Raw genomic sequence first — 18,845 nt, 5'->3', positions numbered from 1 at the left:
CTCCAAGCACTTAAAAAATGGCTAGTATGATCGAGGAATTGCATTTTAAATTTTACTTAATTTTAATTAATAGTCTACTAGTGCCTACTGTTTGGACACCACTGTTGATGTTAATACCAAGGTTCAAATAAATTAGTGCAATTCTAAGATTAAACAACCAATGAGTGGCAAAGCCAGAATTTGACCTGGGTAAACCTGATTTTAAATGTTCATTCTCTTCATTACAATAAGTCAAAGATCTATGGTATTTAGTAAACACATTGAAACATCAGAATTGGGGCTGAACAAATCACCTGGTTACCAGAACCAAATGGCTACTGTAAGTTAGGAAGAATTTGCAGAGAACAAAGGACACAAATATTATGAGCCTTGATTTGATCAGCAATGATTCCTCGAAGTTAATACTCACATGATTTAGTCATTTTAAGAGAAAAAAAAAAAGAGAAACAAATGTGAATGCATTAATATTACAAAAGAGGAAGTAAGCTAGGCATTGCCAGAACTGTGATCCTATTCTTGAACACAGTTCAAGAGAGGGCAGGAAAAAGTAGAGGAGGGGCAAGAGCTATGGCTTGAAGTAAAATGTATATGTTCAGTAAGAGATATTACTTACTAGTCACACACTATGCTACTTGGGCAAGTTTCTTAACTTCTATGAGCCAGTGTCTACATGTATAAAATGAGAAAACTATTTAACTCATAAGGATTGTCCTAAGAATTAAGTGTGCTAGTAGTCCTAATGCAGTGCTTGCTTGGTTCACCACACAGTGAATAGTGCCCCTCATTATTACGGAGTGTGTATAGTTGCAGGGATTGATGGGTGGGAGAGAGGAGTCACATTTCCATAGTTTTGAAATATATTCACTACTGCTTCCATTTTGTATATCATTTTAATTTGGTATTTAAACAAAACAAGTATATATAGCACTGCTGTCATTTTCAGCACTTTAAAAAGTACCATGACAGTATTGGGGCAGTAAGGGCAACAGGGGGAAAATTGGGACAACTGTAATAGAACAACAATAAAAAAAGAAAGAAATGTAAAAAATAAAAAGTATCGTGAAATCTTCTGAAGAAATGTTCTAACGGTTCCTAGAACCAAGGCCACTTACTTTCTACAGCTAGGGACATAAGTTTGTAACATTCTTCTCAGGACATTTATGTAGTAGCTCAGTTCTTAACCCAATTTGGAAATAATAATAATAATTTAAAAAATCAAGATAGCTTAATGAAAGTCTGCAAAAATAAAAAGACAAAACAAAAAGACCAACTGGGCCATAAAAACTGGAACCCTATGTTAACCTAGAAATGCTCTCAAACATTCTCCAGGCAAAGGCTGCTGCATTTCAACTTCTAAATGGGTGATATGGGATTATAATTTTAACCACAAATTACCATCTTAATCCTGGAGAGAGAGGAAAGAATGTGCTTTTCAGAAATATACACGTGAAACATCAGTGACCCATGTAGTAAGAGACAGAAAAGGGAGGCTGAAAAAAACAGAACTTGTTCAAAGGGGACAAAAAAATTAATTATTCTGAATTTTAGAGAAGCCAAATAAGATATTTCTGCTGCAATATTCCAATTCATTTAAATAAAATTCCTAGATAAATTTCTCAACATTTTTATAAAGCTCAAATCTATTCTGTGTTCTCTCGGGCTCTGAAAGCATGATACAAAGTTTTCTCTGTGTACACTCTCAAGGGTCCACATTTTACATGAGCAGCTATTATAGTTCAGTGAGCATTGTCAAGACGAAAGGAAAGCTAACTTCACAGTTCCATTAACCATTAAGGTGGTCCCATGATTAAGCCAAACGTACTGTTCTTTTGCTTTTCAAAGAAATCTGAGATGTTGTTAGATTTATCCTTATCTTGTAGTATATAGAGAGGAACAGGTAGATATTAAGCGAAGCAAGGGAAAAGGCATAAGAACTGAACTTTGTGGCATATTATGAGGATTTCTATTTAATTAAGTGGGATAACAACCTTCCATACCAATTTTAAAATTGGTACTAATTTGAGATAACTGGTTAAATTTAATGGGGTTTAAAAATAAAATCAGATTACTTTCTTTCAATTGTTTTATCATGACTTAAAGTGATGAGGAGTTTGTGAGGTTAATAAATAAAAAAGGCAATTTTCCAATTCAATCAATACTTCATCACTTCCAACTATTCTTTTTCCCTGGATCATTTCTTGATCATTTATCACACAGCCAACAGAGATGTGATCTCGGTCTCCCTTTCTCTGTCTTTCTCACTCTCTCTTTCACACGTACACAAACACTCACACATAAGTACTCACACATACATCTGTGACCTGTAGCTTTCAGTGGTAGGATCTCACTGGCTTCCATGAAAACAGGACAAGGACATGGCCCCTTCCATGTACTGCAAAGGCACCAACTCAGAAAGCACTGTGTATTTTTTGCTGTTGAATCTAATTTATGCTGTGGAGTTTGACCTTTAGGAGCAAAGGAAGGTAGAAGGACTGAACTCTGCTCATGTTCCCATCGGTGTTTCCCCATTAATTTTAAAGACCCAGGATCTTTAAAATGCACATTGAGACATCTAGTGTTCTGTGGTAGCAGTTGCAGAACCTTCACTGGACTGAGGTCTGTGGAGTGATCTGTCTGTGGTTCTAGTTATTGAATTCTAAACCTGGTTCTCAGTCCTTCTCATTGATTATGGGAGCTAACTCATACCCATTAAATGAATTTCTTTGTTTCTTAAATTAAAAACAAAACAAAAAAGCATCCACAGTAGTGGAGAGGTAAATAAGCTAACATGTAAGCACTTGGGTTCAAATGTCTGCCACTGACTTGACTGAACTCTCTCCTTACTTGTACAACAGGTACCGTGATAACTTCAAAGGATGGTGCCTGGCATTTAGGAAGTGATCAGCACATGGAAGTGTTTGTTACTGGGTCAGACATTAAAGGTTAGGTGTGGACTTGGTAATTATATTATTCTGTTCATAAGATACAATTACTTGGAACCTGATGCTATGTCCTCCCCATCCAATTAGGCCCATTCAGTAAGAAGGATTCAGGGCCCCACAGGTGAAAAGGAGACTTAGATGATCCTTGGAAACCAGAATCACCAAGAAGAGGCCAAAGTTTGTGGGGTTTAAAAAAATTTTTTTTAAAGATTTTATTTATTTTTAGAAAGAAGAGAAGGGAGGGAGAAAGAGGGAGAGAAACATCAATGTATGGTTGCCTCTTGTGAGCCCCCAGTTGGGGACCTGGCTCACAACCCAGGGATGTGCCCTGACTGGGAATCAAACCAGCGACCCTTTGGTTCACATGCCAGTGCTCAATCCACTGGGCCACACCAGCCAGGGCCAAAGTTTGTGTTTTAAAAGCTGACATACAAAATCCTACTTCCAGAATTTGTACAACCAATATATAACTTAATGCTTACCTCTTCTGCTTTTCCTATTTTTTTTTTAGTCTCAGGTCACACCTTTTTTAGTGGCATTTTTCTATTCCACCCATGTCCCTTGTTTATAGGCATTTTATAAACCATCCTGCATGGTGAGTATTCCTCTCAAATGGGATCTTCAGGAAACTGCACTTGTTATAAGAAGTTAGGCCCCTTTTGCTCTCTAGTCTGTCCATATTCAGTTGCCTTTGACATCTGCTTCAAAATGTGCTTGTAACTGAGGGGCGTGGCTAATAGTAGCTTCTAGTTTGGCGGAACACAAGAAATTTCCCTTTAAGGCTAACTTTAAAATGTTTATGCTCTACATGGACATTGGAGTGACTGAGCGCTTACCATATATACATGTCACCCTAGGGCAATTCACACCTTTGGTGCATATGAATGCTGCCCACAAGGGTTGCCTACGGTCACCAGATTTAGCCAATAAAACACAGGACAACTGGTTAGATTTAAGTATCAGAAAAACAGCAAATGTTTCGCTGTAAGTTCATCCTATGGAATATTTAGCAAGCCCAGGATCTAAAGGTAGAACTGACCGAGCACTGAATTTAGTCTTTCAGGAGTTTTGTAGGTCACCCAGAATGGCCCAGAGAATTTTCTTGATGAGAGGATAATCTCCTAAACAGCACCTCTCTACCCTTCTCTACAGGGTAGTCTGGCTGCCACTCAGCCAAGTGGCACCAGGACCAGCACTGGGCACTTAAACAATGAAACACATGCTGGTTGGTAACCACAGGCTGCCCCGAATCTCTCCGGTGTCTGTCCTACACCAGCCCCACATCCTGCCGTTTCCCCAAGGAACCCAGGCCCTTCTGAAAGATCAATGTTATTGCATGGATGGCTCTTGAGGGCATGATACTAAGTGAAATAAATCAGACAGAGAAAGACAAATACTGTATGATCCCACTTATATGTGGAATCTTAAAAAAAAAAAAAGTCATAGAAACAGAGGACAAAAAAGAAAAAAAAGAAACAGAACAGATGGCTGGTTGACAGAGGTGAGGAGTGAGGGGTGGAGGAAATGACTGAAGGCAGTCAAAAGGTACAGACGTCCAGTTGTAAGAGTAATAAGTTCTGGGGATGTGATGTACAGCATGGTGACTGTAGTTAATAATACTGTATCACAGAGTAAAGGTTGTTAGGAGACTAAATCTTAAAAGTTCTCATTACAAGAAAAAAAATGAACTGGTAGCTGTGAGGTGATGGATATTAACTAAATTTACTGTGGTGATCATTTTATAATATATACATATGGAAAATCATTATGTTGTGCACCTTAAACTTATACAATGTTATATGTCTATTATATCTCGATAAAACTGGTGCACGTGTGTGGGGTGTGGGGATTGCACTGGAGAAGCAGAAAGAAATGGTGTGTGCCTTCAAATAGACTTAGGGGACTATGTACAAATTTTGGTCTCCTATCAGAGGTGTAACCTTATTCCTCACATTAGAACAAAAATTCACATGGAAAATATTAAAATTTATTTGTTTTCTTTAAGTAAACTGATTTCCATTCCACATGACTATCACTGCTTGAGTTGATTTATGTCCTTATAATAAAATCAGGAAATCTAATATAGCTAAAAGGGACTTTGTTTCATCTGTTCCTGTTCCCCCCCATTCTGTCAAAATATTTAAAATGAAGCCCACAGAAGTTAGGCCCAGAGTGCCATAGCTAGTTACAGGGGGAGCCCGGGGTAGAAGTGAGGGCGATCTTCAATTCCTGGTCTGCAGGAGAGGTGGGCAAACTGCACATCTGGTCCACTACCTGTTTTTGAATGGCCCATAGCTAAGAATGACCTTTACATTTTTAAATGACGGGGAAGAAAAGTCAAAAGATGAATAATGACATGTGAAAATTATATGAAATTCAGATTTCTATGTCTATAAACTTATTGGAACACAGGCACATTCATGTATGTGTTTTCTATGGCTACTTCGGTCAGTAGAGTCGAATGGCTGCAACACCAGACTTGCATGGTCCCCAGAGCCTACACAGATGGCCTCAATGGCAGCACTGGCCCTCCTGCCAGGGACCATTTTGCTTTGTGGATGCCAAACTCCCACTGATGATCAAATGTCTGAGCTATCAGCCCTGCATACTAAGGAGTGGCAGCATATCCACAGGAAAAGGCTGAGGAAAGTAACTTGCTGACGGTGGCACTGAAACACTGCAGTGCTATCCAACATTTAAGGCTGATCAAAATAACACACAGTAATAAACACCTCCCTGACCTTAGTGTTCAAAGTCCCCCCAGGAGAAAGACGTCCTTGTGAGCTGGTGTGGTGATTATTAACAGGATGTAAAACTTTCACTAAGTCTCTAGAACCCTTCTAAATGGAAAATCTTACTTAGAATATCAATATTTACAAGAATAAGAGTCAAATGTTACTGAGGGGAAAGGGCTTGGAGGGGAGGAGTCTTAAGGTCCAAAGTATAAAAAAAGGTAATGTAGAAAATAAGCTAAAGAAATTATCTTCATTTTTAAAAATTATAATTAATAGAAGACTAAGAAAGATAAATATTTATATGTTTTATTATATATTTATATAAACAATTTTTCAGAGAAGGAAAACTCTGACTCCAAAAAACCTCCGCTGCCTTGCAGCATACCTCTTCAGGGGAAAGGCTAAGGGAGTAAACCCCGACAGAAAATCCGGAGCCGGAGTCCCTAAGGCGGTTTGACGTTGTAGTCAACACTGGCAACTCCTGCGGCGCACCTGAAGCCAAGCTGTATTGACTCCGTCTTTCCCTTGGACCCTTCAGCTGTGAAGAGAGGGGGGGTCTGCTGCATGGGCAACAGCAGACCCTCCATATCACCCTGCCCAGGCTCTGTAGCTTCAGCTTCACTGGAGAGGACACTCCAGCATCATCTCAAGATGTCGATTCAACACGGGAGGAGACAGATACCGTGTCACTACCGAGTCGGACTGCACAGCCATTCTCGGCGGTGCAGATAGACTCTTAAGAAGCTACACCATCGTCTCTCGAGACGGACGGCTGCCGACTATATAAACAATTTATATAAATATTGTTTACATGTTGTATTATAATGTGCATAATATGTAAATATTATATTTATGTTTTATATATATACATACACATATATGTCATTAAAGGCTGGTTCAGGAGATGGACCTTATTTATGCAATGATTTGTATCAAAAACCTAAAAATACTAGGAGAAAGGGCATAGGAAAAATTCTATGTGATAATGCTACTTACTTCCAAATTGTAGTACACTATTCCAAGATTGGAAACAACTTCAACATCCAATAATAGAGAAGAATTAAATAAATTTTGGGATATGATGCAGTGGGATAATATATTATCATTTAAGATACATCTAGAAAGAATTTGTAACCACATGGGTAAGTAATGTAAAAGTAATGGGTAAAGAAAAAAAAAAGGATATAAAATCTGTGTTTAGTCCAGCCAAGATGGAGGCTTAGACTAACACGCTCAGTCTCCCTCTACAACTAGAGAGAAATACAACTACCTCAAAACAAAAGATAACCAGAAATTCCAGAATATAAAACTACATGGAAGCCCAACGTATGAAGTTATAAACCAGCGGTGCTCGTCTGGACAGGCAGGAGGGGGAAAAACGGCGGCCCTGTCTGTGGTAGCAGCAGGGATAGCGGCGGAACTGCAAGAAACGCCAGCGGAGCAAACCCGGCTGCAGTCGACTCCCGGCAGCTCGCAATCCCAATGCTGGCAAAGGCAGCCCCCCCATTGTCTCGGACGGTGAGGCCCAGAGGGCAGGGGGATGGATCCCAGTCTCTCAGTGGAGAGTAACAGCAGGAATCCATCTTGGACCCCCGCCACCACACAAAGTACCACAGTGCGACGAAAAAGGTCGCCGATTGCTGCAGGTCGCCCAGCAGTGACAAGTGCACGGGGCCCCCTATAGCCTGCCCAGGAAGCAAAGCTAAACACAAGTCTGACAGAATGAAGCAGACAATGATTGAAATTCCAGTGATGCAGCTCACTAGGCAGCAGATGCGGAATCTGACAGATGAACAAATAAAATACCTTTCAGAGGCTCAGTTCAGAGCTATAGTTATAAGGTGGCTTACAGAATTAAAAGATTTGGAACAAGACAGGGAAGGAATGAAAGCTACTCATATTGAAACGAGTGAAAACACATATGAGATAAGTGGTGAGGAAATAAAATCCAGAGATCAAATCAACAAACCAGAACTAGGGAAGGAACAAACAGTCAACCAGTGCAGAAAGAGGAAACAAAAAGTAAGGAAAGTGAGGAGAGGCTCAGAAACCTCTGGGACAGCTATATGCGAAGGAACATTCGAATAATAGAATTGCCAGAGGGCGAAGAAGAAAACCTAGATATTGAAATATTATGTAAAAAAATAATGAAGCAGAACTTCCCTAACTTGGGGAAAGAAGTAGACTTACAGGTCCAGGAAGCACAGAGAGTTCCAGAAAAACTGGACCCAGGGAGAACCACTCCAAGACACATTATAATCAAATTGTCAAAAATTAAAGATAAAGAGAGAATCTTAAAAGCAGCAAGAGAGAAAAGAATCATGTACAAAGGGGTCCCAATTAGACTATCAGCTGATTTCTCAAAAGAGATCCTGCAGGCAAGAAGGGACTGGCAAGAAATATTCAAAGTAATGAAAAGCAAAAACCTACAACCACGATTACTCTATCCAGCGAAGCTGTCATTCAGAATGGAAGGGCAGAGAAAGTGCTTCCAGGACAAAGTAAAACTGGAGGAGTTCATCAGATCCAAACCACTGTTATATGAGATATTAAAGGGAATGGTTTAGAAGAAGGAGGATCAAAACCATGAACATTAAAATGAAAACTGCATCACAACAACCAACAACAGAAGCTAGGGAATTGAAACAAAGGCCAACTAAGTAGGCAACGAGAGTAGAAAAAGAACTATAGGTATGGGGAACATATTGGGGGGAGGTCAGCAGGGAGAGGGAAGGGAGAAAGGGAGGGAGATGGTACAGGAATTAAGAAGCATAGTAGGAGGGAGTGGAGTAGACAGGAAAAGGTTGAGAAGAACTATATGCACAACCAATGGACATGGACTAAAAGGGGGGACAACTGCAGGGAGGGGGGCCACTGGATGGAGGGGAGCAGAGGGAAAAGAAATTGGGACAACTGTAACAGCATAATCAATAAAACATATTTTTAAAAAATTTAAAAAAATTTTAAAAATCTGTGTTTACATGTCAAAAAAATTCCTCACTGAAAATAAATCAGACATAAAAAAAAAATATCAAATTTTCACAGTGTCTTTGGCTGCTGAGATTATAGATTATTCTTTTCTTTCCATCTAAATACATAGTTTAAATTTTCTAAAGGATTGTGTATGATTTCTATAATTAAAATAAACAAGTAAAATTAAGAAATAATTGAATTCACAGGGGAAAAGGAAAACAAGAAATACATAGTTTAGCCAATGCCTAAAAAAACACATAAACACAGAATTTTTTAAAAACACAAAAGGAAAGGAGCCTTTCTAAAGTTGCATGCTCCAGGCCTACTGTTGCAGCAAGCGCGTCTTAAAGCAATCTGACCAACAGAGGTCACTGTTCAACTTCTTACTTTGAGCACATCTCAAGAGGCACAACTTGACTTTTTATACAGAGGAACAAAACAAAAACCTGACACATTTCCACGTCATCTCATGAAGGGCTGTAGGTTTTCCATCTTTCAGTTCCATTCCAAACCGCCTTTTACAATAACTGGGATGTCGAATGCTTTTCTAAAAGGATATCCTGTGACTATGGTTTTATGGTTATGAAAGTACAAGATTCTGTTCCTGGTTGCTTGAAAAAATCGTCATCCTTATGGACATCACAGACCTAATCCACACTCATCAGACACATACTTCTAGGCCTGAGAGTAATAAATTGGAAAGTATTCAGAGAAATCAGGAACACAAGATTGTGTCAACAGGCAAGAGAGTTAATGGGGTGGGGAGGGAAATGCTTCTTGAATTCCGAATGCTCACCCCCACCTCTGACAGGAAACTGGGAGTGGAGAGGGGTGGTGAGAATGGGGGCAGTCTGGCCAATCCTATCAGGGCATCTACAATGTGGAAGTAGCTAAAACTCAGCCCGCTGCTTTGTATAGTGTAGTCAATGCTTCTGTGTCAATGAATACAAGAATGAATGAGAAAGAAGAAGGCTGTGTTTTTTTAAATGGGTCATCTTGTATTGGGCAGATTTCCTGCCAACCTGATCACCTGTTATTTGAGCAACTGGAGAGAAAGAAGGGTTTGGAAATGTGCAAGGAAGACAGGTTATTTGGGTTTCAGTGGAGAATCCAGAGCCTATCAGTCAAGCTAACATATGTCCTCACGTTTTTAGAGTTAAGATAATTAAGAGGTGACTAGCATCAAATGAGTATTCCTATCATGAGGTTTAAGCAGCAAAGATGATGTGAACAGAGGACTCTGAAAAGCACAGATAAATTGTAAATACAGTCACTTTCTAGCACACTAATTTCATATCACCAAGATCTGTATTTTGCAACCAGTTGATTTTTCAACAGTTGCTGCCCCCAATCACACACAAAAAAATGAAGCTTCAGTGGCTTTACAAACATGATTTACATTAAATGCATATTAAATGAACCTCTGTTGACTGCAAAGAATCACAGCACAAACACAAAGACTTCTACTTACATGAAGATCCAAGTACAATTCACTTCTGTTTGTCTTTTCTCTCTCCTCGTGGAACAGAAAGGGAGAGGCTGGTCCAGCTCTATGGCCCATGACCCATGCACCTCCATCCCTGATGAGAAGGTCTTTCGTGGCTGACTGCTCATTGAAGCAGTCCCGGGGAAAGCCCTCGGAGGAGATGCCTAGACAAACACAGAGAAGACCTTCAGCTACATAGTGGCCAGAAAAACATCATGCTATCATATTCGGGGACTCCTTATGTGGGTCACTTCATACTACCTCCTACTTCCCTTTGTAAGTTATATTTTTAGAGTTTGCTTTCCTAATAAGTCTTGTCTATTAGCTCAACTCTGTGCTACCTAGTCTTGCTATATAGATCATTCTCATTCAGGATAGAATCAGGGAATGAGCTGGACGACAGACGTCAGAAGGCTGCATTGTCACCTGAACCAGGGCACTAGAGTGAGTGTCTTCTGGGGCAGGAACTATATCATGTTCACCTTCATTTGTGGGGACAGAATCATCATAAGAGATGCATACTGGCACTCAGTCGATTTGTTGAATGAGTGAGGCTGTATGAGTGAACTATATGGAGCTCACTCTTCTCATTTCCAGAATCAGGGTGTTAATGCTAGTTCTTATGTAAATGTTAGGATGATAATAGTCAAGTATGTGCCAGGCACTGTTCTGTTCTTCAATATTTGAAAAGCACCATATAGGAAGTTATCATTAGTGTTCCCACTTTAGAGGAAGAAACTGAATCACAAAAGAGGCTGTCATTCATCAATTCAATATTTTGCTCAAGATCATAACATCAGTAAATGGTAAAGCCAGGAATTGAACCCAGGAAGTTAAACACTAGAGGCCATGCTCTCAATGACTAGACTATATGGCCTCTGCCTGGCATTGCTATGATGACAATGTGTGTTGTATAAGAAAAGGGCTTTGTGGTCAAATTAGTGTGAAAAAAGAGGTATGCTCTATCCATTGAAGCCACGATTCATGTTAGCATTACTAATGACCTTGAAATGACCTTTAGTAAACAGACTAAGCTCTGTATAGTAGTATTTTTCAAACTTATTTGACCACAGAATCCATTTAAAGGGGCACCATATCAACGTGTTGCAAGCCACTGGTGTTCCAATGGGACATATTTTGGAAAACTCTAGGTTAGATCACCTCTAAAGTCCCATATGGCTCTTAAGTTCCTAGTCCTCTTTTAATTCCTGGTAAGCAACCTTGGCAAAATATTACGCAAGTAGGTAGAAGTTAAGGGTTTAGGCTCAGTGTACTTTTGCAATAGAGATCACTGTTGGATATAGGATAGGGTGTTTATTACACATAATCCTTGTAACAGTGTCTCTTTGGCAGTGACCCAAAGCTGATGACTTCCGCCATGCTGAAAACCTGACTTACCTGCAACTTGAGCCAAGAATAAATCAACTAACAAAGGGATCATGGAATAACATGCTTCTTCTTTATAACCGAGTAGCATTTTAGAAGAAACAATAGTTAAAAATAGCCAAGGTTTGGGTTTTGCTTTTTGTTTGCTTGTTCAGTTGGCTGATTGCCAAACTCTTTCACAGAGCGAAAGGTAAGGCAGGTCACAGTGTCTCCACAGTTGCCTTCTGGTAGGCTGTCTCACAGGACACTTTTCTGCGGCTACTGAGAAAATGAGAGCCCAGGACCTTTTCAGTCACCCTTCCATATGTCCCTTACTACCTATATTCTCCAGGGCTTTGTTTGGGCCTCCTGTTTTGTAGGGCATTCCTACTCCAGCTCAGAGAGGAGGCACTCTGTTAAGTGCCTTCATTTTATCTTCCTGGTAACCCCGATAGGAAGGTTGCTGGCCAGGATTTAAATAGATGAGGAGATTAAAGCTCAGGCCCCTTTTAACTTCCATTATATGGCTCATCTCCCTTCTGGAATACTTCTGTTCACATTTGGCAAGAAATGAGAAAACAGACCTTTTTAAATGTATGGTATACTCTCACCATGTTACCTTATCTTCAGAAATGTATTAATTACTAATCCTGTCTCTCATTTTAAGTCCCTCTACTTTTTATTTTTATTTTGGAATAGCTGCCAGTTTTGTGTAACATTTACACTGGTTAATAAAATTACATAAAGCATAATATATACATCACAGAGAACATAATATACAACACCTAAGGTAAGGAGACATCTATATCATCAAAGGCACATTGTCTGGTGAGCAGAAGTTCATCATTTAAGTATAAGAGAGCAGTAAATTCCCCCCAGTAACTAGGATCTGGTGTCTTAGGGAAAATACAGATGTACATGCGAACCCACTCACACCCCTACAGTGCTAGCCAACACTGCAAGAAGGAGGGACAGAGTGCAATCCAATTCACTCCATGTGCAAAGGAAACACATGAAGTTTATTTAGATAGAAACAATAAAAAGTAACCTCATTTTGGAAATCGTTTCCACTTTAAACAGTCACTCTCTGATACCTAGTGTTTAACCAGACAAAATCCCTATGAAGGAAACATGCAGGTAACAACCATGACGCACAGCACTTTTGGTGAGGATCAATTCGACAGCGAAGGACCAAACACAGAAATAAGCAACATTCAAACGTTTTCTCAAACATCTGACAAGGTAGGTAAGGACACAGGACAAATTTATTATTAGAAAAACCACAACAAACTTATAAAGTAAGTTTTTTCATAGAAGTTTTAATAATCCAAGATTTTTGAATAGTCAAAAATAAAGTATATGTCTGTAGTTATTTAAATAGGTAGTAGCCTATTTATTCAACTGAATAAATTTAATAAAGAGAAGAAAAACTTACCTAAAATTAGGTAAGTGTAGTCTGTCAAAAGTCAAATGTCATTTAATTTTCTGGTACAGATTTTGAGGTGTTTGATTTTCACTGAACGTTTTGTAAAAAGCCTAAACAGTTTTATCAACTTAATCATATATCTTTACCTTTCATGTGCATACTATAAATTTGTTTTTTACTCAATATTTACTGCCTATTTTGCTTCTCAAAGGAATTCCAACAGCTCAATGGACCACACATATGCACACAGGTTAATTCTATAGCTGACCACTATTAATAACAACATAGCACAGTTACAGCACAGGAAAGGCAACTTACCTTGGGGCCACTTGGAAAGTCTGTGCTTGTCTCAACCATTCAAATGATGGGCTGCACTTCCTGATGCTAACCTACAACATTGGACTGGGATTTTGCTGTCAATTAGCAATATAACAGAAGCAGAAAGAAAGGAAAGGTAACATGCCATTTACAGTTGAAGGAGTATCCATAGCTTATATCTACACATGGTACTTTGGATTGTTGTTTCCACTTTTTTGCTCCCTCCCTGTATTGCTATTATGAACCCAAGGCCTTTTCCACTTGTCTTTGTAGTTCTTCCTCTTGGCCCGTGGGTGTTAGACCTGGCCTGTGACTTGCTTTGGCCAACTGAATATGGGCAATGTGAGTATGCCAGTTCTGAGCCAAGACCTTAAGAGGTGTTGTGTATTTTTATACCCTGCTTTGTGTTTCTGCCATTATTACTTAACAAGCACACCCTAAGGACCCTGAAATTACACACACAGAGCAGACCCAAACATAGTCTTGCTGCCTGGAGGCAACCTCAGCTGAACCCAGGTCAAATCAAGTGAACTTTAGCCAATTCCTAAGCCACTGAATGAGAACAATGAATATTTGCTGTGAGCCATTAAGATTTGAGGCTTGTTGTTGAAGTAACTATCTAATACACTATAATCTATACACACCCATCAAAAGCACTATACCTATTAAAAACTTTAAACCATTTCAGTTAAGCAGCCTTAAAGACTACAATAATCTTATTTTGTAATTTGTACTAAAAACAATTATTCACTGTATCAGATTTTGAAAGAATCAAGTGAAAACTCATAGCATACCCATTTCCTCTTCATAACAGGTTCCACACACAAACTACATTTCATTAGAAAAAATAAACTTATTTACCAAATATTGCCTTTAATTATCTAAAGAATATAAAAAGTTATATAAAGAATTTATCGAGGAGAAAATGGATTTATATAGATTTCACACATAGAAGTGCCTTTTAGCCTTCTCTTAATTTTCCATCCCTCCCTTGACAGCAGTGAGGAAGTGGTTATGCCTCCAAAGAGAAGAGGGGAATAAAAGGCATGAAACTCCCAGGAGTTTTTTTTCTTATGCTGTAGTTCCCAAGGCCGTCATCATAGTAGATTTAAAATAAATCCAAGAGATGAAGTTTTCCCAACCATGAAAATCAGAACCAGTGCGTAAGGTAGACAGGTTGTCCTCTGTTATGTTATTCAAACATGTACTTAGAGGCAAGAAAGACAGCAATCTAGATGTGTAGCTAATGGAAAGTGACATTGTTAAGTACTTGTATGGAGAGTGTGCAATTATTCATGCCTATATCTAGAAAGGCAGATCTTTGGCAAAAGTATAGTCTCTTGGCTGGTTTCTGTCAATTACAGATCAATACTATCTAGTTCTACTGCGCTCATTTTCATTTCTAGTGATGTTAAATGTTATAATATCAGCTAAATAGACATAATTCTGAAAAAGCCTCTAAACTATCCATCCTAGCCTCTAACTTTCCTTGCTAGAGTGTGTGGAGAGAGAAGTTTTAAGCAAGGACAGGCAAGTAGAATACATAGAAAAGCAGGGGAAGGCGGTCAGTGGATCAGGAAGTAGGAAGGACTGGGGAGTAGGCTATTTCAGTTTCAGAATCTATGCAGAAAGCATCCATATCCATTTACAAATGCAATGTTGTTGATATTTTAAATTCAAGTAAAATAAAATAAATATTAGAGCTGGAAGGAATTTTGTATATTTCTCCTGCTCATTTTATAGTTGAGGAACTGAAATCCAGGAAGACTGTGATATTTCTAACCAACCCAGCCAGTGGCAAAGGCAGAACTAAAACCCAGGTTTCAGGGAAATCTTTAAGGCCATTTAGAGAATATAATTGACAATCCACAGATGGGAATACTGGGGTGTAGGAAATAAGTAGATGTGAATGGTTTAACTTGTAGGTTTAGTTCCTCACTGTGACCTTTGCTAATTGTCTGACCTTGGTGGAATTACCAAACCTCCTTGAATCTCTATGTCTTCATTAATAAAATGAAGATAATAAGAGTGTACCTGATATTAAGCTGTGCTCAAAACTGTTCTCTTCTCAGAAACTTTTCCTGGGCTGGGAGTGATGTACTATTGACGAGGAATACAAACAAATCCCTGTTTTAACTAAAGAAATCTGAACGCAATGAGAGTACATTAAAAATCATATGCTCCTGTAAAGAGCTATTTTTGGTTAAAGAAGACAAAGTGGAAAATAATTAAGCTCATAAAAATTCCCAGTAACACTCCAATGCAGCAAATCCAAAATCTGTTCAAGCTCTAAAAATAGAATTTACGTCATCAAATTCAATAGCTCCAAGTACGTGGCTGATCATCTCCAAAAAGAGCAGTTTCGCAGGGCTCTTCACAAACACCCTATGACACACAAACACATGAGCCTAGAGCCGTGAATAAAATTATTTATAGGCATAGCTTTAAATGAAATTGCATTTTGAAGAGGTACATAAATATATATTGTTATGATTGTTACATTAACCTCTTTCGATGATCCTTTCTGTAAAGAATACAGATGATGGGTGAGAAGCAAATATTACTGAAGTCAGGACTCATTTATGCTGAAGTTATACTGAATATTTTAATACCTGAGAAACAGTGGCATGTATTTAAAGTAATACAAATGATGTTGAGTCACCCTGCCTTAAATGGAATACAAGGTAGGAGCAGATGCATGTAAATAAGGTTTGGTGCAGAAAAGACCAAGAAAGAATCAAATTTGGAAAGCTATAGGATTCGCTGAGATAGTAAGAGCCTTTGTCCATTTTCAGATAATAAATGCTGAAGAAATTAGATGTTAGTACTTCAAATTCCTAAGTGATCAAAAAAATTTGGTATTTTGGTCATAAGGAGTATATTTATTTAAAAAATGATGTGAAGAACAATACAAAGTATTTCTTATAGTATTCATTATAAATAAACTTGAACAACACTTTTCCTTCTTATGTCACATCATTTCAGTTATTATGGGGGTAGCTGCACCAATGAGGAAACCAACTCTTGAAGAGGTATCACATAAATACTAATTATCTTAATAACTAAAAGGGCATATTGAAAAATATAATAACTACAGAACACTAAGCCTTGGGTTAAAAAATGTAAAATATTCAATAAATTACTTTTTAAAAAATTCCTTTCCAAAAAGGAATGATCTTAAGAGATTCATAAAAACCAAATATATGTAACAAGATTAATACGAAGAAATAAAGAAGGCACATATGCCAATATTAAGGGTCAATATTTAAGAGATTAAGAACAAAATATGGCTTTGAGTGCCCTTGCTAACAAAGCAAGAACATTTGGTTAGTTCACTCCTAGTATCAAAAGGAAGAAACATACTGATCCTTCAGAGTTAACAAAGGTTTTCTGATATTAAATTCTGAGAGACATTGTTGTTTTTATTTTAATTTATTGACTCTAGAGCAGTGGTTCTCAACCTGTGGGTAGTGACCCCTTTAGGGGTCGAATGACCCTTTCACAGGGATCGCCTAAGACCATCAGAAAACATATATATAATTACATATTGCTTTTTGTGATTAATCACTATGCTTTAATTATGTTCAATTTGTAACAATGAAAATACATCCTGCATATCAGATATTTACATTATGGTTCATAACAGTAGCAAAATTACAGTTATGAAGTAGCAACGAAAATAATTTTAAGGTTGGGGGTCACCACAACATGAGGAACTGTATTAAAGGTTCGCGGCATCAGGAAGGTTGAGAACCACTGCTCTAGAGAAAAAGTGGTGGGGGGAGGAAGAAGAGAAAGAAGGAGGAGAGAGAAAAAAACATCGACCTGTTGTTCCACCGATCCATGCATTCACTGGCTGACTTTTGCCCATGCCCCAACCAGGGATCAAATCTACAAGCTTGGTGCATTAGGAGGCAACTACAACCTGAGCAGTTGGCCAAGGCAAGACACTGTTATTTAACAGAATTAGTTCCACCTTAGCTTTAGCTCCATCCCAGTTGTTTGACCAACAATTGATTTCACAGAGCCAACAGAGCTGGTCTAGTTGCTGATCAATAGACTTTGTCCTCCTAACCAGAGAAGTTTGGAGATTATCTTAACTGCCCAGTGATTTGGAACTGAAGTGATGAGTAATCATCAGAGCAACTAAGTAGTGGCCTTTCTGAAACATCCAGATTCTTAAATGGCCCCCTTTTGTCAAGATGTCTTAGGCACCAGATCTTAGATACCAGGTTCTTCTATCTTCCTTCTTCCACCAGGTATTAGTACTAAGAAAGTGCCCTGCATTTTACCTCAACAACCTGAGCTAAAGCCTGATTTATCACCTTTCTTCCCACAAATCGGTCTTCCTCAGGACTAATAATGTCCTACATATGGGGTATTCACTAAACATCACAATTTTATATACATTACACATTACTGAGAATCTCCATGATAATTCTGCAAGGTAGTTATAAAGAAATCCTATTTTAAAGATGAGAAAACTAATGAAATAGAGAAGTTAACTTTGTCCAGGGTTAAACAGTAAGTAGTAGAAATAGATTCTAAACCCAGAGCCTGGAATTAATCTCCTGACATAAACAACTAGAAACTAAATGAAACATAGGAAACAACTATTTTTAGATATTCAGTAGAAAGCAGCATAGTATTATAGTACTTGAGAGAGGTAAAACAAATTAAGTGCCTCAAATAATTGTCTAGGCCAGCAGATGATTTCTGGACTGAAAATAATTAATAGCACCCCAATCAAGTATTCTAAAAATTAGAAGTAGGGGTCTAAGAGAAATAGAAAAATATTTAAAGAAATATTGGCTAGAATTTCCCAAATTTGATAAATATTACAAACCCACAGACCAAAGAACCTCAATAAACCTTAAGAGGGATAAACGCGAAGAAAACTACAATAAATAAAATTGCTGAACACCAGTGATAAAAAGAATATTATAAAAGCAGTCAGAAAAAAAGTAATTATTATGTATTATTATGTATTATGTAAAGAAAAGGATTATTTCCTACTTGTTGTCACAACATGCAAGCCAGAAGACAATGAAATGACAACCTTAAAGTACAGAAAGTCTAAAAAATGCTAAAAGATGTAAAAAGTCAACCTAGAATTTTTTTTCCTTTTTTTTGTTTTTGTTCCATCTCAAACTTTACATCCAACAGAAATATTTTCCAAAACGAAAGAAAAAATCATACAATCGAAAGCTAACCAATTCATCTCCAGCTGACTTAGACTACAGGAAGCGTTAATTTTTTTCAGGCAAAAAGGAAAAGGAGAACACCAGAAGAAAATCTGGAAAACACAAAAAAATAAATAAACATATGAATAAGTACACATTTTTTCTCATTATTAAAGTTATTTAAAAATATAATTAGCAGCAGCAAAAGAAAATAAAACCACAATGTATTGTGAGGCTTATAACATATGTAGATATAAAATATTGACAACAGCACAACATCCAAGGGAAAGATATGAAAATATTCTGCTGTAAGATTCATACATTTAAGAGAAGTGATATAATATTATTTGAAAAAAGAATGAAATAAATTATGTGATGGATGGAGACTTGACTTAGGGTGATGAACACACACTGCAG

At 37.9% G+C, this 18,845-nt stretch overlaps 1 protein-coding gene across 1 annotated transcript in view; it reads right to left on the bottom strand.

Moving 5' to 3' along the window:
• Nucleotides 1-18,845, bottom strand: part of FMN1 (formin 1) — a 393,756-nt gene that overhangs the window by 294,773 nt on the left and 80,138 nt on the right. Inside the window, exon 2 of the mRNA XM_090271942.1 lies at nucleotides 10,122-10,300. Within this exon, the coding sequence (XP_090128068.1) occupies nucleotides 10,122-10,300 (179 nt within the window). The remainder of the gene's footprint in view (nucleotides 1-10,121; nucleotides 10,301-18,845) is intronic.

This window comes from Furipterus horrens, unplaced genomic scaffold (genome assembly GCF_987537825.1).
Source record: "Furipterus horrens unplaced genomic scaffold, mFurHor1.1.pri manual_scaffold_3, whole genome shotgun sequence".
Classification (NCBI taxonomy): domain Eukaryota; kingdom Metazoa; phylum Chordata; class Mammalia; order Chiroptera; family Furipteridae; genus Furipterus; species Furipterus horrens.
Note: the sequence above shows the minus strand (reverse complement) of the source record. Positions and strands in the feature narration are given on the sequence as shown.